Source organism: Lepidochelys kempii, unplaced genomic scaffold (assembly GCF_965140265.1).
Source record: "Lepidochelys kempii isolate rLepKem1 unplaced genomic scaffold, rLepKem1.hap2 scaffold_61, whole genome shotgun sequence".
Classification (NCBI taxonomy): Eukaryota; Metazoa; Chordata; order Testudines; family Cheloniidae; genus Lepidochelys; species Lepidochelys kempii.
Genome location: NW_027333641.1, coordinates 46,745 through 64,263, shown reverse-complemented (window position 1 = coordinate 64,263; position 17,519 = coordinate 46,745). Strand labels below are relative to the sequence as shown.

General features: G+C 45.6%; 1 protein-coding gene across 4 annotated transcripts in view; it reads left to right on the top strand.

Annotated features, from left to right (window-relative positions):
* LCMT2 (leucine carboxyl methyltransferase 2) overlaps positions 1-17,519 on the top strand; it is a 72,217-nt gene that overhangs the window by 21,672 nt on the left and 33,026 nt on the right. For 3 of the 4 annotated variants that reach the window (XM_073327130.1, XM_073327131.1, XM_073327132.1), the window contains 2 exons: positions 5,169-5,426; positions 5,624-5,854. In XM_073327130.1, the coding sequence (XP_073183231.1) occupies positions 5,169-5,426; positions 5,624-5,854 (489 nt within the window). The remainder of the gene's footprint in view (positions 1-5,168; positions 5,427-5,623; positions 5,855-17,519) is intronic. The other variant, XM_073327133.1, reaches the window with a different exon arrangement.

The window sequence follows — 17,519 nt, the reverse complement described above, 5'->3', positions numbered from 1 at the left end:
AGGTCATTCTTGGCAGTATCATTGGTGCCCACGTGAAGAAGCAGGAAGGGTTGACGATCTGAGGGCTTGATGAGTCTCGGCAGTCTCTCCGTCACATCGCGAATCTTAGCTCCTGATAAGCAGCAGACTTCTCGGTTTTCCCGGTTGGGGCGGCAGATAGATGACTCAGTCCCCCTGAGGAGAGAGTCCCCGACCACCACCACCCGCCTCCTTCTCTTGGGAGCAGTGGTCATGGAACCCCAACCCTAGGACAGTGCATCCCATGCCTAACAATCGGCGGAGTCTCCTTCTGCTCCCTTCCCTCAGATGTATCATCTGGTCCACTCTCCGCATTAGTACCTGTGGAGAGAACATGAAAACGGTTACTTACCTGTTTCTGCCCTGCTGGTACATGGACGTTCCCCTTTTTCTTCTGGAGGTCACATGATGCCAAATTTCTTCACCATCCTTCTGTCCCTGATGTGCAGCCTGCGCTGAATCTTCAGAACCTTGTGCCCATAGAAGCCTATCCTGACATCCGTCCAGGAAATCTTCAGTTTCTCTTATGCAACGCAGGGTCGATACCTGTTGCTCCAGACCTTGAACCTTCTCTTCCAGTATGGAGACCAGCTTGCACTTTGTACAGACAAAGTCGCATCTGTCTTGTGGAAGAAAGACAAACAGCACATCCAGCGCAGGTCACAACAGCTGAACACCCCCCATCCATATTACCTTCCTTCTATGAACTTCCTCAGGAATTGTAGTAATTACTCAGAGAATCCAGCAAGATGTAAGCCTCAGTGGGCTCTCCCCAGACGAACTCCCAGGCAAACTCCTTTTGTTAGCTGCTCAGCTGGTTCGCAACTGACTGGCTTTTTATGCAGTCAGGCCCACTTAAGGCTCACCTGGAACAAAGCACACCCAGTTCCCGCCCTTTTCAAACAACCAATCAAGCACACAGCACACAGTCACACTGTCCTCACAACAAACACTCAGATACTCACCAACACAGTCTCCTTAATGCAGCCCTTAGCATACCTCCTCTCAGGCAGATCCCAGGCAACCTCCTTTCATTAGCTGCTCTGCTGTTCGCTGCTCAGCTGGTTTGCAACGGATCAAGTGATCCGTCCCTGTTGTCCATTCACAGCTTCCTACAGTCAGAGGTTTAGGGACACCAGAGCATTGGGTTGGGTTCCTGACCATCTTGGCTAATATCCATTGATGGCCTTATCTTCCATGAATGTATCTAATTCTGTTTTAAACTCAGTTACACTTTTGGCCTTCACAACATCCCCTGGCAACATGTTCCACAGATTGACTGTGTGTTTTGTTAAGTAGTACTTCCTTTTGTTTGTTTTAAACATGGATTTGTATAGTGCCATTATGATATTTCCTGTCTTATTATCTATCCCTTTCCGAATGAGTCCTCACACAGTTAGCTTTTTTGCCTGCTGCTGCACACTGAGCGGATATTTTCAGATAACTATCCACGATGACTCCAACATCTTTCTTGAGTTGCAACAGCTAATTTAGACCCATCATTTTGTATGTATAGTTGGGATTATGTTTTCTAATATGCATTACTTTGCATTTATCAACACTGAATTTCATCTGCCACTTTCTTGCCCAGTCAGTCAGTTTTGTGAGATCCTTTTGTGAGAGTCCACTGAATACAGCCGATGAAGTGAGCTGAAGCTCACGAAAGCTTATGCTCAAATAAATTTGTTAGTCTCTAAGGTGCCACAAGTACTCCTGTTCTTTTTGAGATCCTTTTGTAACTCTTCACAGTTGTCATAAACATACAGCTAAGGGTAGCATAAAATCCCTCCTTTACCTGTAAAGGGTTAAGAAGCTCAGATAAACTGGTTGGCACCTGACCAAAAGGACCAATAAGTGGAGACGATACTTTCAAATCTGTGGGGGAAGGTTTTTGTTTTGGGCTTGGGTGTTCTCTCTGGAGACAAAGAGGGAGACCAAGCAAGTAATCTAGCTCCTACTGAATGATACATCTAAACTTACAGAAACAGTAAGTAATAGCAAGGAAATGCATTAGAGTATCTTTTGTTTTAGCTTGTGAATTTTCCCTGTGCTAAGAGGGAAGTTTATCCCTGTTTTTTGTAGCTTTGAAGTTTTGCCTAGAGGGGAATCCTCTGTGTTTTGAATTTGATTACCCTGTAAAATTACCTTACATCCTGATTTTACAGAGGTGCTTCTTTTACTTTTTTTCTTTATAATAAAGTTTTGTTTTTAAAAATCTGATTGGGGTTTTTAGTGTCCTAAAAACCCAAGGGTCTGGTCTGTGCTCATCTGGTTTACCTATTTGATTGGTATATTATTCTCAAGCCTCCCCAGGAAAGGGGGTGAAGGGACTTGGGGGGACATTTTAGGGAAACAGGATCTCCAAGTGGTCCTTTTCCTGAATCTTTGTCTAACTCACTTGGTGGTGGCAGCAGTACTCATCCAAGGAGAAGGAAGGATTTGTGCCTTGGGGAAGTTTTTAAGCTAAGCTGGTAGAAATAAGCTTAGGGGGTCTTTCATATGGGTCCCCACATCTGTACCCTAGAGTTCAGAGTGCGGAGGAAACCCTAACCACAGTCTGCTTTGAACTTAACTATTTTGAGTAATTTTGTATTGTCTGCAAAATTTTTGTATCTTCTATAAAGGACGAAGTACCCCAGATTCCAGCTCCCATGAAGTGAGGTTGGGGAGTGGGGCTCAGAACCCCAGAACCTAGCTTCCATGAGGGCGGACATGAAGGGGAGTCAGATCCTCCTGGATTGGCAGGATCCCCCCAGATATCTCAAATCATGGCGCGCGCACACAGCGGCAGGGCTCAGTCACCACCAGGGAGCAGGAACCCCCAGATCTCAGCTAATGGCAAGGGATAGGGAGAGGGGCACAGATTCTCTGATCGTGACACCCACCCACACACACAGAAGGAGTGTAGGGCTGACAGGCACCTCTGCCCCTGTTCTCCCCCACCCCGGTTTCCCCCAGTCCCACTACCATCCACCTCCATTTATCCCTTTCCCCTCGATGCTGCTTCCAAACCCCTGTCACTTCTATTTCCCCTGCTCTTCCACCCCCTAAAATGCCCTTTCCTGCCAGCAAGCATTTGCATATCTAATTTTTTTTTAACAGACACCCTTTAATTACTAGTCCCAAAATTAAAAATACAACACAAAAAACCCCCAACCATGACCGGAAAAGATTTTAGCAATATACCTTCCAACCTTTTCTAAATTTTTGCACAAGGTGGAACTCAGACTGACAGTGGCTGGGTCAGGTTCAAAGGACTATTGCTTATACCCGTGAGCTATCCAGCTGGTATGAAACTTTAAAGGCTAAACATCTTATTAATTTCTCTGTCTGTGCATGCTCCTGTAATCCATTAGGCATGTGAATAGGTGTATGAGCCTTATCTTGCCTGATGGAAGAAGCAAACTTTCAAATAAATTTTAATTTGATTTCCCCCAAGGGGCTGGTGCATGTTATGCACTTTGTTGGGGAACCCTTGAACGTTTGAGACCCCTGGTGTGATGATCTGTGAACAAAAAACATTGCCAGAACATGTCAACTTTAAGAAAAGCAGGGTTTTTACTAGGGCTTGAATCTCGGAAACGCCTTGGTCAAATGGCCCCAAATTTGAATCACTGACTCTACCCTCCACTTTCATGAGGTATATCAAATTTCAATCTGATTAACCATAAAGATTCTAGAGCAGTTAGAACAGTCAAGCTCATCGCCATAGGCAGGGCCGTCCCTAGGAGAGTTCGGGGCCCGGGGTGGAAGTGACGAATCCATCGCTTCCGGGAACGATTGTGCCAGCCAATCACACCGGCCCGGAGAGGTCTCCCCGATTCTCTGTACCCTAGGGACGGCTCTGGCCGTAGGATCTCATTGAGACCAAGGACTTAGCAGCATTCAGAAAGAGACTGGATACTGGGCTAGATGGACCACAGTTCTTGCACAATGTTATGTGAGTCATTCACTGTTGGGACACCTCCTTTTGGCTGACCCTGGGGATTATTGGCTTTTAGGTCAGATGCCCTCCTCACACTGCATCCCCCCCTCGCTCTCCAGGACTCGTGGAACTCCCTCTTCATGACTCAGGTGTCCAGCCAGGTTGCTCATAGTCCTCCTGCTTTATAGATCCCACTGAATCAGCTGTCCGTATGTTGTCCCAGGCAGTCTTCTGATTCAGTGACAGGTCCTTTGCCTTTTCCCAGTGGCTGGGAGGGGAACCTGGGCCCACCCATTACTCTGACTTCCAGCCCAGAAACCTTATATCCTATAACTATGGTCTGTTGGCTCCTTGACCCTGTTATTTCCTTGGACTCCTTCCTGCTTCCCTCTCTATTTCCGCCCTACTCCCCCAGTTTATCATCCCAAACTTCCCCTCTTTGATTTTTTGCCAGACCCTGTAGCCCCAAACAAATCTCCCTTTTGCCAGGGAGTGACTGCAAGCTATTTCCCCTGTACCTCTTTCTTTTCTCAGTTTCATCCCTTTATACAGGCCCAACCTGCTCCTTCTGAGCTGATTTTCATCATCTATTAATTTTTAATTGATCCCTGGCTCCAGGTGCAGCATATAAGGTTAATTGAACTAATTTACCCTGCTCTGCCTATGATGGGGTGTCCTCCTGACACATACAGTATGGCATTGCTGTGTGTACAGCATCAGTTTTGTTCCCAAACTTTTGCTAATTCATAAATTTAGAGGGCAGAAGGGAGCGTTAGATCGTCTGATCTGACCTCCTGTATAACACAGGCCAGAAAATTTCAACAAGTTATTTCAGTATCAAGCACAAAAATCTTTTGTTTGACTAAAGCAACATCCAGAAAGGGATTAATCTGAGTTTGAAGATCACAAGAGATGCAGAATCCACCACCCCCTTGGTAGTTTGTTCCAATGGCTGGTGACCCTCACCATTAAAAATGATGTGTCTTATTTCTATTTGAATTTGCTTCATAACAGCTTGCAGTAATTGGTTCTTGTTCTATTTTCCCCTCGTGAAGGTACTTACATACTGTAATCAAGTCACCTCTCATTCTCTTTGATAAGTGGAAGAATTTGAGCTCTCACTTTTTTCTGGTTAGAGGGTAATCTCTGTTCTTGTGTGTGTCATGTATGGGGCACTGCTGCAAACAAACCCCTATACCTCAGTCTGATTCTCTTTGGATTGCAGCTTTCTCTGCTGATGACCCTCCCAGAGTTGCTGGTAGCATCTCTGCATCTGTGTGCACAATAGATTCTGAAATTGCTGGCCTGAGGCGGTATGGCCACCACTCTGTACTTATCAAACCACATGTGGTCCTCACTACTGGAGGCTTCGGGGAGCAGGATGGACGACACTGCCGCCTAAGAGATTTCCATGTCCTAATCAGACACGAAGACAACTGGCGAGTTGGAAGCGTGAGAATGGAAAAGCCTGGTAACACCTGGGGTGCGTTCTCCACCTAGGGTGGAGCACATGCAGAGATCTCTAATATTAATGGGGTAACCCCAGAGGGGGAGGGGGAAATTCGTACTGTACTATCAGTGCTCAGCAGTGAAGGGTAGAGGGGATTGAAGCCTTTGGTCTGGTAACCCTTAGTCTTCCTGAGAGGTATCAATCTGAATCTTGGTGTTCTCTCTCTGCAGGTGGACGGTTGTTCCATACTGTGACGTGTGTTTCTGGAAGCCAGGCCCTGGCAGTGGGAGGGCGAATGTCCCCAACGAATGCAGATTTGGGGATCCTTTGGCTAAGGTTTCCTGAATCCATGACTGCCTCAGACCCAGATTGTGTTGTGGTGGAACTTGTGAGCCCACAGTCTGCTGAGGACCTAGCCTCATCGCGCTGGAGACATACTACAACCGAAGTGACGTGCCAAGGTAAAAGGGCCCAAAAGAGAATTTCCTCAGTCAGTGGGGGAAGAATGCTTAGTTATGACAGGGAGATGGGCTGTACAAGTACCTGAGGATATAGAAATCCCCAGACACATGGGCTAGCCTTGTCCTGTTCATAGCTTTTGAGGCCAGAAGGAATAATTATGGTAATTTTGTCTGACCTGTATAATGCAGGCCGTATAATTTTATCTAGTGAATGTTACCAAGATGCAGATTCCTCCATCTCCCACAATAACTATCAGTTGAACTAAAGCATATATTTCAGAAAGAGAGAGACAGTCTTGATATAGAGAGTCCAAATGTTGGAGAATCCATCACTTTCCTTGGTAGTTTGTTCCAATCACCTTCACTGTTAAAAGTTTGTGTCTTAATTCTATTTAAATCTGTCTGGCTTCAACTTCCAGTGATTGGTTCTTGTTCTGCCTTTCTCTGCTAGACTGACAAGCCATTCAGCACCTATTATTTTCTCCTGTCAAGGTTCCTCCCCCACTCTGAACGCTAGGGTACAGATGTGGGGACCTGCATGAAAACCTCCTAAACTTATCTTTACCAGCTTAGGTCAAAAAGTTCCCCAAGGTACAAAATATTCCACCCTTTGTCCTTGGATTGGCCGCTACCACCACCAAACAAATACTGGTTACTGGGGAAGAGCTGTTTGGAAACGTCTTTCCCCCAAATACTTCCCAAAACCTTGCACCCCACTTCCTGGACAAGGTTTGGTAAAAAGCCTCACCAATTTGCCTAGGTGACTACAGACCCAGACCTTTGGATCTTAAGAACAATGAACAATCCTCCCAACACTTGCACCCCCCCCTTTCCTGGGAAATGTTGGATAAAAAGCCTCACCAATTTGCATAGGTGACCACAGACCCAAACCCTTGGATCTGAGAACAATGAAAAAGCATTCAGTTTTCTTACAAGAAGACTTTTAATAGAAATAGAAGTAAATAAATCACCTCTGTAAAATCAGGATGGTAGATACCTTACAGGGTAATTAAATTCAAAACATAGAGAATCCCTCTAGGCAAAACCTTAAGTTACAAAAAAGATACACAGACAGAAATAGTTATTCTATTCAGCACAATTCTTTTCTCAGCCATTTAAAGAAATCATAATCTAACACGTACCTAGCTAGATTACTTACTAAAAATTCTAAGACTCCATTCCTGGTCTATCCCTGGCAGAAACAGCATATAGACAGACAGAGACCCTTTGTTTCTCTCCCTCCTGCTAGCTTTTGAAAGTATCTTGTCTCCTCATTGGTCATTTTGGTCAGGTGCCAGCGAAGTTACCTTTAGCTTCTTAACCCTTTACAGGTGAGAGGAGTTTTTCCTCTGGCCAGGAGGGATTTCAAAGGGGTTTACCCTTCCCTTTATATTTATGACATCTCCCCATAAAGGTATCTATACAGTGTAATCAAGTAACCTCTCAAACTTGTTTTTGATAGAGAGCTCAGTCTGTTTATCTTAAGTCTCTCATTGTAAGGCACTTGTGCAGCCCTATGAATAATTTTTGTGATTCTTCTCTGCACCTGCTCCAGTTTTTCAACATCTTTTTTGAAATGTGGACACCAGTGTCACGCTGTCTTGAGCAGCTCACAACCGTGAGTGCCTTCTTCATGCAGCCGACGAACTGGGTATTCACCCACGAAAGCTTATGCTCCAATACATCTGTTAGTCTATAAGGTGCCACAGGACTCTTCGCCGCTTCTTCAGGGCAGACTATCAAAAGCAGAGCAGACACTCCAAACTAGGGGTATGTTATATAATTAGATATCACCAACCCGTTACCAAATGTGAACTCCTAAAGTGCTAAAATAGTCTTATAATGGAGTCACAGAAAGTCCCCTTAGACTGGCAGGGACAGTCTGTCTTGCCACAGAGACAAGCTGGGCTGTGTGATAAATGGTCACTTACACCAAAAATCACACAATATTCCAGGTTACACCCAGTCCTAAGATACCAGTCACTCACCCAGGTCAATTTTGCATCCTAGATCTCACACCAAAGACAACACTGGCAGCCAATTCTATAGTAATCTAACTAAAGGTTTATTAGCTAAGAAAAAGGAATGAGCGCTATTGAGAGGTTAAAGTAGGTAAAAAGTATGTACAGGTGAGTCATAGTCTATAACTCCAAATGGTAGCAGAAACGTAGTATCTGCCAGTTTCCCAACAGTCTCTCAGGGGTACCCAGAATAACTAGGGGGAATCTCAGTCTTCCCCTTCAGTTTTTCTGCCCTGTTAGACTCCAAACTGTTCAGAGGGTGAAATTTTTTCCCTTGTATCCATACTTACAGCTTCTTCTTTCAGAAAACACGTTGACTAGATCACTACCCACCTGGGTTCTTTCTTTGAGGGTTGAGAGAGAGGAATGCATTGAGAGTCTTTGATCATCCCACACAATCACTACTTGCCTTCAAATGCACAAAAATTAGCATTTTCCCATTAAAGTTCTTCATTTGTATTACTCAAGGCTTCTTACTCGTTTGATGGGTTATTTAATTACACTGGTGTATACAATGTAAATGTTTGCTATGACATTCTAACAGGTGAGGCCGTTAGGCTAATGTGAACACCTGACTCTAATTAACCTGCAAAGAGTTAGGTGAGGTCTTTAAACTAATGTGAACACCTGACTCTAAGGCCCCTCTGATACTGTAAAAGAGCTCACTCCGGTCAGGCCGGGGGAAGGAAAAGGGAGCCAGAGGAAAGGAAGTGCGGCTGAAGGGCTGGGTAATGAAGACACCCTCAAACCACTGGAAGGAAAAGGGAGCCCTAAGGTAAGGGTGAAGAAGGCGTTAAGAAAGAGAAGTGGTAGAGCTGGGGGGACGTGGCCCAGGGAAGTGTAGCAGCTCTGGTGGTGAAAGGTTGGCTGCCAACAGTTGCTGCCACTATGGTCCCTGGGCTGGAATCCGGAGTAGAGGGCGGGCCCGGGTTCCCCCCAACCTGCCACTACAGAAGCACCTCTTGGGAGGAGAAGACAGGCCCCTGTCAGGACAGGAGGCTAAACTGTTCTTGAATAAGCCCATAGGGACAACAGAGACTGAGGGAGTTCTCTAACTAACCTCCTTGCTGGCTTATGGTGAAAAGGGCTCAGTAGACTGTAACCCTGGCCCTAGAATCATAGAATATCAGGGTTGGAAGGGACCTCAGGAGGTCATCTAGTCCAACCCCCTGCTCAAAGCAGGACCAGTCCCCAACTAAATCATCCCAGCCAGGGCTTTGTCAAGCCTGACCTTAAAAACTTCTAAGGAAGGAGATTCCACCACCTCCCTAGGTAACGCATTCCAGTGTTTCACCACCCTCCTAGTGAAAAACCTAAACCTCCCCCACTGCAACTTGAAACCATTACTCCTCGTTCTGTCATCTGCTACCACTGAGAACAGTCTAGAGCCATCCTCTTTGGAACCCCTTTTCAGGTAGTTGAAAGCAGCTATCAAATCCCCCCTCATTCTTCTCTTCCACGGACTAAACAATCCCAGTTCCCTCAGCCTCTCCTCACAAGTCATGTGTTCCAGTCCCCTAATCATTTTTGTTGCCCTCCGCTGGACGTTTTCCAATTTTTCCACCTCTTTCTTGTAGTGTGGGGCCCAAAACTGGACACAGTACTCCACATGTGGCGTCACCAATGTTGAATAGAGGGGAGCGATCACTTCCCTCTATCTTCTGGCAATGCCCCTACTTACACATCCCAAAATGCCATTGGCCTTCTTGGCAACAAGGGCACACTGTTGACTCATATCCAGCTTTTGGTCCACTGTAACCCCTAGGTCCCTTTCTGCAGAACTGCTGCCGAGCCATTCGGTCCCTAGTCTGTAGCGGTACATGGGATTCTTCCATCATAAGTGCAGGACTCTGCACTTGTCCTTATTGAACCTCATCAGATTTCTTTTTGGCCCAATCCCCTAGAGAGAAAAGGGCTTTGTGGAGGGTTGCAGTGAGCCTCTGAGGCTATCATAAACCGCCTGGAAGCGCGGGACCCACTGAGACAAAGTAGGAGCTTTGCCACAACTGGCGTCAAGAGTGGGATTAGGTGCACAGCGTGGTGGAAGAAGGGTGGTTTAAAAAAAAAAGAGAGAGAGGGTTCCCCCCCCCCACCACAATGGAGGAGGTAGTGCGGGCACTGATACAAGCCACGGTGGCTCAGCAGGAGGCTACCCGTGTCTAGGCAGCCACCCAACAGGAGGCAGTACGGCTGCAGCAAGAGACTAATTGCCTGCTGATGGACCAGGCTGCTCAAGACCGGGCTATGTTGCAGAAACTGGTAAACCAGGTAAAGGCCCTTACAGAGCTGAACCGCGGCCATGATGGGATGCAGATCATATGGGCCATCAATTGGCTGTAGAAAATGACGCAGGAGGATAATGTAGAGGCATACCTCCTAGCCTTTGAGAGGGACCACAGAGCCTGGGGGAGTTCTCTCACCAACCTCCTTGCTGGCTTATGATGAAAAGGGCTCAGTAGACTGTAACCCCAGCCCTAGAGAGAGAAGGGCTCCGTGGAGGGTCACAGTGAGCCTCTGAGGCTAGCATAAACCGCCTGGAAGCGCGGGACCCATGGGGACAAGGTAGGAGCTCTGCCACAATAGTTAAGTCCCAGGAAGACTGCGAAGAGCTACAAAAGGATCTCTCGAAACTAGGTGACTGGGCAACAAAATGGCAGATGTAATTCAATGTTCATAAATGCAAAGTAATGCACATTGGAAAGCATTCCTTACAGTATTAAGCTAAACAGATTGAGCTAGACCAGGGATCTCAAACTCAAATAACTATGAGGGCCACATGAGGGCTAGTACATTGGTCCTAGAGCCGCATCACTGACGCCTTTTCATATAAAGGTACAAAAGCCACCCACCCGCCCTGACTCCACCCCTACCATGAGGCCCTGCTTCTTCCCACCTCTTCCCTGCCCCCATTCCAACCTCTTCCCCAAATCCCCACCCCTGCCCCACCTCTTTTCTGCCTCCTCCCCTGTGTTACAAATTACACCTGGTAGGACACGCACACAACTGCTGCGAATTACACCTGGTAGGACACGCACACAACTGCTGCGAATTACACCTGGTAGGTCACACACAGTTCGAATCTAGGCTGAGGCACATAAACAAAGTCCACAGAGTTTTCAAAAAACCGCAGAGTTTTCAAAAAACACCAAGTTTATTACGCTCAAGCGTGGTGCCCCCCTGCTAGCCAGGAGGGGACTCCGAATACAGATTATACAAAGGTTGTATACTTTTTAGCAAAGCATGTTGCCCTCGTGCATCGGAAACCTTAGCCAATAAACAAACCCTTTTCTTATCTACCACCTATCCCAGCTTGGTGCATTCCTCATGCTAAACCAGTATGTTAATTACACAGCATGGTCCTAAAGCCATGCATCAGTAACTTTTATTATCAGGATGGGAAGCCTCACATCAAAGGCCAGGAGACAGGGAGTTAGAGACTGACAAAAAACAGATACTGGGAGTCAAGGCAGGCTGGAGACAAGGAGGAGGATTTTCACAGGGATGCAGTGTCTAAGGAACACTCCTCCTGGTGCATGATGTGCTTGCTTTTAGACAATGGTGGGCCCCAAACCAAAATGGAGTCACATGTGCTAACTTTTCCTTAACAGTCCTCCCTTTTTTTTTTTGTACGTCAGTAAGCTATATCGGGGCTGAGTAACCGCGCTGCAGGGTTAGCAACTGCCGACAGCACATACTGCAGCATTGTAGGCATACAAAAATAACGCAAAAACAATAACAGTCAAAAAAAGTAAATACAAAATACGCCGTCCCCAAGTCCCCACATCCGGTAGCCATGAGGTGAGCCAGTCCCAGACCTTCTGGAATCCGGCACTGGTATTGTTGAGGCTGACGTGGTGGAATAGGGCTGCCTTTTGCTTGAGGATGTGGATGTCAGTTTCCACCCTATGGTGCTGATTTACAAATACACAACAGCTTGAGTTGACCAGAGCACAAACTCTGCCCTGATTTGCAAGAAGATAATCCAGGGCTAGACGGTTTTGCAATGTAGTTTGGGATAGCTGAGTTACTTCAATTTGAAGGGCAGATAGAGCATCTGCAGTAGCATTTGCCATTAGTTCTAAAGCAGCTGAAATGTTAACTATAGCTTTTTCCAGCTCGCTTACTCCCAACCATAGCAGAAACCAACGCACAAAGGAGTGAAAGCCTCTGGGCCATTGAGAAAGGGGGTTTAAAGGAATACTTCATCGGTCCCTCCATACTAGATTGCAGATCTCTCCCCGGGTCAGGTTCTGGTGTACTGTCACGGTGGGTACTGTAGCCCCTAAGGTACATGTACCACACCATCCTGCTGGAAGAACCTTATAGGCTGTGTGATTGCATAACCAATACCAGCCAGACCCCTCGGGGACTGGCCACAGCATCCTGGAGTAGGTGGAGGGACCTCCCGCACCAGAGCTGATTTGGGTGGTGTTCTTACACCCCACAAAATTTCCTACAAAAACTGTATTTTCTATGCCCTTACGTTGTGACACACATAAAGCATAATTACCGTGGGCCACCATATCAATAGACCATATTTGGATTGTAACATTCAAGTTAAATGTAGTGTTTGCCCATAGCTTAGTTTGGAGTGTTCGATTAAGGGGGATAGGTACCCCTACCAACGGGACCCCCTGACCCAAATATGTGGGGGTATGACTACAAATCCAACACTGCATTCGATTTACACCCTGTTTTATGGCACGGGTTAAATTTAAAAAGCTATTGCCCTCCCATCCTTGTACTGGACTTGGGAATAGGGAGAGGAAACCCCCAGGCAAACCATACCAATGTCGGCATCCTCCTTTATACCATACAGAAAACACTACCCCCAATATAAGTCCAATAAACACGAACACAAAAAGTCTTAGTGGGCTGTGAAGGTCCCAGTAGTTGGAAAGCTTAGTCCATGGGTTGGTCGTGGTGTTCATTTGTGAAGTGGCTCATCCAATGGCTTGTCTGGGTCGGGTGGGGGTCCCAGCGCCAACTTAACATAGCTATGATGGATCCAGGAACCTTTACCAGCAAAGGAGTGGTGGCAGATGGTGGGAGTAATGTTCGTGGCTGTAAGGCGTTTTTGGTATTCATACTTGCCTACAAGCACAGGTTCCAGCCTCTGGAATAAACCCACCCTGCCACTTCACTTCACATTCCCAAGAATACATCCCGCAACTTCCTCCCTGCCAATGTACAATGCTCCGTCTTTGCCACCAAGGCCAATTCTCAGTGTCTTTTGCAGTCAGGAATCCTTGGATTTTGGTGGTTTTAGCAGAGCACGCGTTTCTTCTCTCTTGGAACAGTTATGGTTTTGCATTATACAGGGGAGAGGTTACTAGCACGTCACCCTGTAGTGCTTTGGTTTCTTTAGCAAATACTGAATACAAGTTAGCTCTGTCAGTGGACAAGGGAGAGGTTACTAGCACTTCACCTTGTCCTTTTCCCTGCTGTCCAAAAGGAGGAAAGAAAAAAAAACCCAGAAGGAGAGACAGGCTGATCAGTGGTCGAAGTGAAGTCATCTCGAGGTGGAGGGGTCTTTTTGCAGTAAGAAGCATGGGTCCAGGCAGTCAGTCCTTGGCACTTCACAGTGGTGTTGGTAGTTAGCAGGACTTAATAAGGACCTTTCCAGCATGGGGCCAGAGTAATCTTTTGTTGATGGACCTTTATGTAGACCCAGTCACCTGGTTTTAACAAATGGCAGGTTTGCTCAGGATTCTTGAAGCAGGACTTCTTTTAAATACAGAGACCTAACACATTTCATTAATGTCTGGCAGTGTGTTGCAGATCTCACAGCTGCTTGGGCACATTCAAGCCCCCCTCTTTCTTGGCTGTTAGCCAAATCCTAGCTGTGAGTAGTGTCCTTGGGCATACCAGTATCTTATCTTTGGATCGAGCCTGCCAGCTACAGCATTGAATTAGCTCGTCCTCCGTTTTATTTCTTTTCCCCTTCTTGGCTTTTATTAACCTGCAAAGGAAACTTACTTTTTACTCATACACCTTTGTTTAAAAAGGAACACATATACATTGCCCATTATACAGCACTTTAGTCTTATTGTTTAATGTATGCCACATACACCCTTTTAGGAAAATGACTTTATTACAGAGCTTTGGAGCGACAAGCACACCCACTTTTGAGGAGTCCACTTGGTACAACCTATGGTGTCCAATAGCTTTCCTCCCTCCCGAGCCCTCTGGCTAGAAATGTGAGGTAGCCAGAAGGATCTCGTGTATAATATGGGAAGTGGGTTAACCTTTCATGTCCTTGCTTCCAAAGACTGTTGGTGTGCAAATTTTAACAACAATTTTTTTCAATTAAAAGAGCTGGCCAATGAAATTTTTTTTTTTTACTTAAGCAAATGTATTAAACTTTAGTATATCACATTTTTCTGATATTATCCAAACACTTTGTATTCCAAGTTGCATAAAACAAGTATCTGCATTTTGATTTAACCCTTCTGTTTAGTTTTAAACTAAACTGTCCTATGAAAAATTAAACACAGCAATTCTGGCCCCAAGACAAACACCACAAGACAGGACATAGAACACAGAACAGAATTCCTATTGTACCAGTAAATTCATGAGATGTTGAATTGCTTTTCAGCGGGCATCAGTTTTCTCTGATTTTCTGAAAGACAAAAAAAACACAGATCAACCCCTTTTGGGCAGTCAGTCATTGCTTAAAATATCTCCTTTTTATACAAATACCCTTGTTAATTGGAGGCAAAACAGAGGAATTACCCATATTTTCTTGTATTTGTTTTATAGGCAGCTGTCAAGGTTCCTCCCCCACTCTGAACTCTAGGGTACAGATGTGGGGACCTGCATGAAAAACCTCCTAAGCTTATCTTTACCAGCTTAGGTCAAAACTTCCCCAAGGTACAAAATATTCCACCCTTTGTCCTTGGATTGGCCGCTACCACCACCAAACTAATACTGGTTACTGGGGAAGAGCTGTTTGGACGCGTCTTTCCCCCCAAAATACTTCCCAAAACCTTGCACCCCACTTCCTGGACAAGGTTTGGTAAAAAGCCTCACCAATTTGCCTAGGTGACTACAGACCCAGACCCTTGGATCTTAAGAACAATGAACAATCCTCCCAACACTTGCACCCCCCCTTTCCTGGGAAATGTTGGAAAAAAAGCCTCACCAATTTGCATAGGTGACCACAGACCCAAACCCTTGGATCTGAGAACAATGAAAAAGCATTCAGTTTTCTTACAAGAAGACTTTTAATAAAAATAGAAGTAAATAGAAATAAAGAAATCCCCCCTGTAAAATCAGGATGGTAGATACCTTACAGGGTAATTAGATTCAAAACATAGAGAACCCCTCTAGGCAAAACCTTAAGTTACAAAAAAGATACACAGACAGAAATAGTTATTCTATTCAGCACAGTTCTTTTCCCAGCCATTTAAAGAAATCATAATCTAACACGTACCTAGCTAGATTACTTACTAAAAGTTCTAAGACTCCATTCCTGGTCTATCCCCGGCAAAGACAGAATATAGACAGACACACAGACCCTTTGTTTCTCTCCCTCCTCCCAGCTTTTGAAAGTATCTTGTCTCCTCATTGGTCATTTTGGTCAGGTGCCAGCGAGGTTACCTTTAGCTTCTTAACCCTTTACAGGTGAGAGAAGCTTTCCCCTGGCCAGGAGGGATTTCAAAGGGGTTTACCCTTCCCTTTATATTTATGACAGCAGCCCAGGTTTCAGTGGCCTCTACCTTATCAGTTAGGTAATTTACATTAAAACAAATGCTTTCCGGCTTGCTTTTGGATCCACAGGTTAAAGATTCTTACTTTAAAAAGGGCACAATAAACTTTACCAGACTTTTGATTGCCTTTTACTTTTAACTCCTGCTGTCAAACACACAGCGACCTGAAAAGGAAGACACCACCTTTTGTAGCCCCTTGGAGCCTAATAAGATATTAATTAAGTAGCACTGTATAATTGCATTTCTTTGGAAAAGGGCCCATTTTTTCCAAAATGGCTGCAAAGAAACCAAGAATTCTTTTTTTTTCCAGTATTTCACAAAGTTCAACTGCTTAATTCTTTCCAGCAACTACGGAGTTAACTTCTTACTTTCCTTTCTTAAATCACTTGCTTATTTCCCAAAACGACACCCAATTAACTTAGATTTTACCATTTCAAGTATTATTCCGGGATTTACGTTTTCCATTTCTGTAATTATTTACTTCTCTTTTTTTACTATGACCTCCAAGTTTCCAACCTGTTTTCCAATCTCTCTATCTGTTGCCTGCCCACTTGGGCCCGATCCTGTTTTTTTCTCTGAACTGTCCCTTCCATGAGCACCAGCTTTGTTTTACTACCAAATTAACAAGGAGGGTGGGCTTCTTAACTAGCTGCCAACCTTCCTGGTCTCTTTTCTTAAATATTCTCACTTACAAGGGCTACCTGAGTCCTCCCCCCCAGGGGGCTTGTCACCTGGACAGAAAGCACGGCTAATTGGCAAGCAAGGAGGTGACGGGCATAAGTCAGAAAGCCAAAGGTAAGCCGGAGGAGGGGCAGAAGCGGGCATAGCACAGAGCGGGGCTGGAGACCCCTGAGATGAATAAGAAAAGGAAGAGGAAAGAGGACGTCCTTTCGCATGCGCATAAGCCCAGTTGTCCCATACATACCAATAATCCATCTGGGCTGGAGCTTTGTTTTCCAGCTCTTTCCTAAGCGCTGTTAATTTTTCCCCAGCAAAGGAACCATCCGGTAGCCAGTCAAAAGGTGTTTGAGTTGTTAGTGCTGGCCACTCAACCTCGCACAAGATTACAGCTTTTTTTTTTTTTCTAACCCATGGGTACCAGAAATATTTCCCCAATTCTCGAGAATTTCAGCCAAAGGGGTCCCCTTACTTACACTCTGCCCAGAACCCATAATAGGCTACCAAAAGGACACCAAATGTACCACCTTATCGCCTAAGCGACGGCTCACACACCCCCCTCCTCGGAGTTCTCAAAGGTGAACTCACCCTGTGCCGCCTGGAGCTGTCCGAGAGGACGAGTGTAGTCTCGCTTGTTGAGGCGAGCCTAGAGTCCCTTCGTGGTCGCCAAAACTGTTACGAATTACACCTGGTAGGACACGCACACAAATGCTACGAATTACACCTGGTAGGACACGCAAACAAATGCTACGAATTACACCTGGTAGGACACGCACAGTTCGAATCTAGGCTGAGGCACATAAACAAAGTCCACAACTGCAGAGTTTCCAAAAAACACCAAGTTTATTATGCTCAAGCGTGGTGCCCCCCTGCTAGCCAGGAGGGGATCCCGAATATAGATTATACAAAGGTTATATACTTTTTAGCAAAGCATGTTGCCCTCCTGCATCGGAAACCTTAGCCAATAAACAAACCCTTTTCTTATCTACCACCTATCCCAGCTTGGTGCATTCCTCGTGCTAAACCAGTATGTTAATTACACAGCATGGTCCTAAAGCCATGCGTCAGTAACTTTTATTATCAGGATGGGAAGCCTCACATCAAAGGCCAGGAGATAGGGAGTTAGAGACTGACAAAAAACAGATACTGGGAGTCAAGGCAGGCTGGAGACAAGGAGGAGGATTTTCACAGGGATGCAGTGTCTAAGGAACACTCCTCCTGGTGCATGATGTGCTTGCTCTTAGACAATGGTGG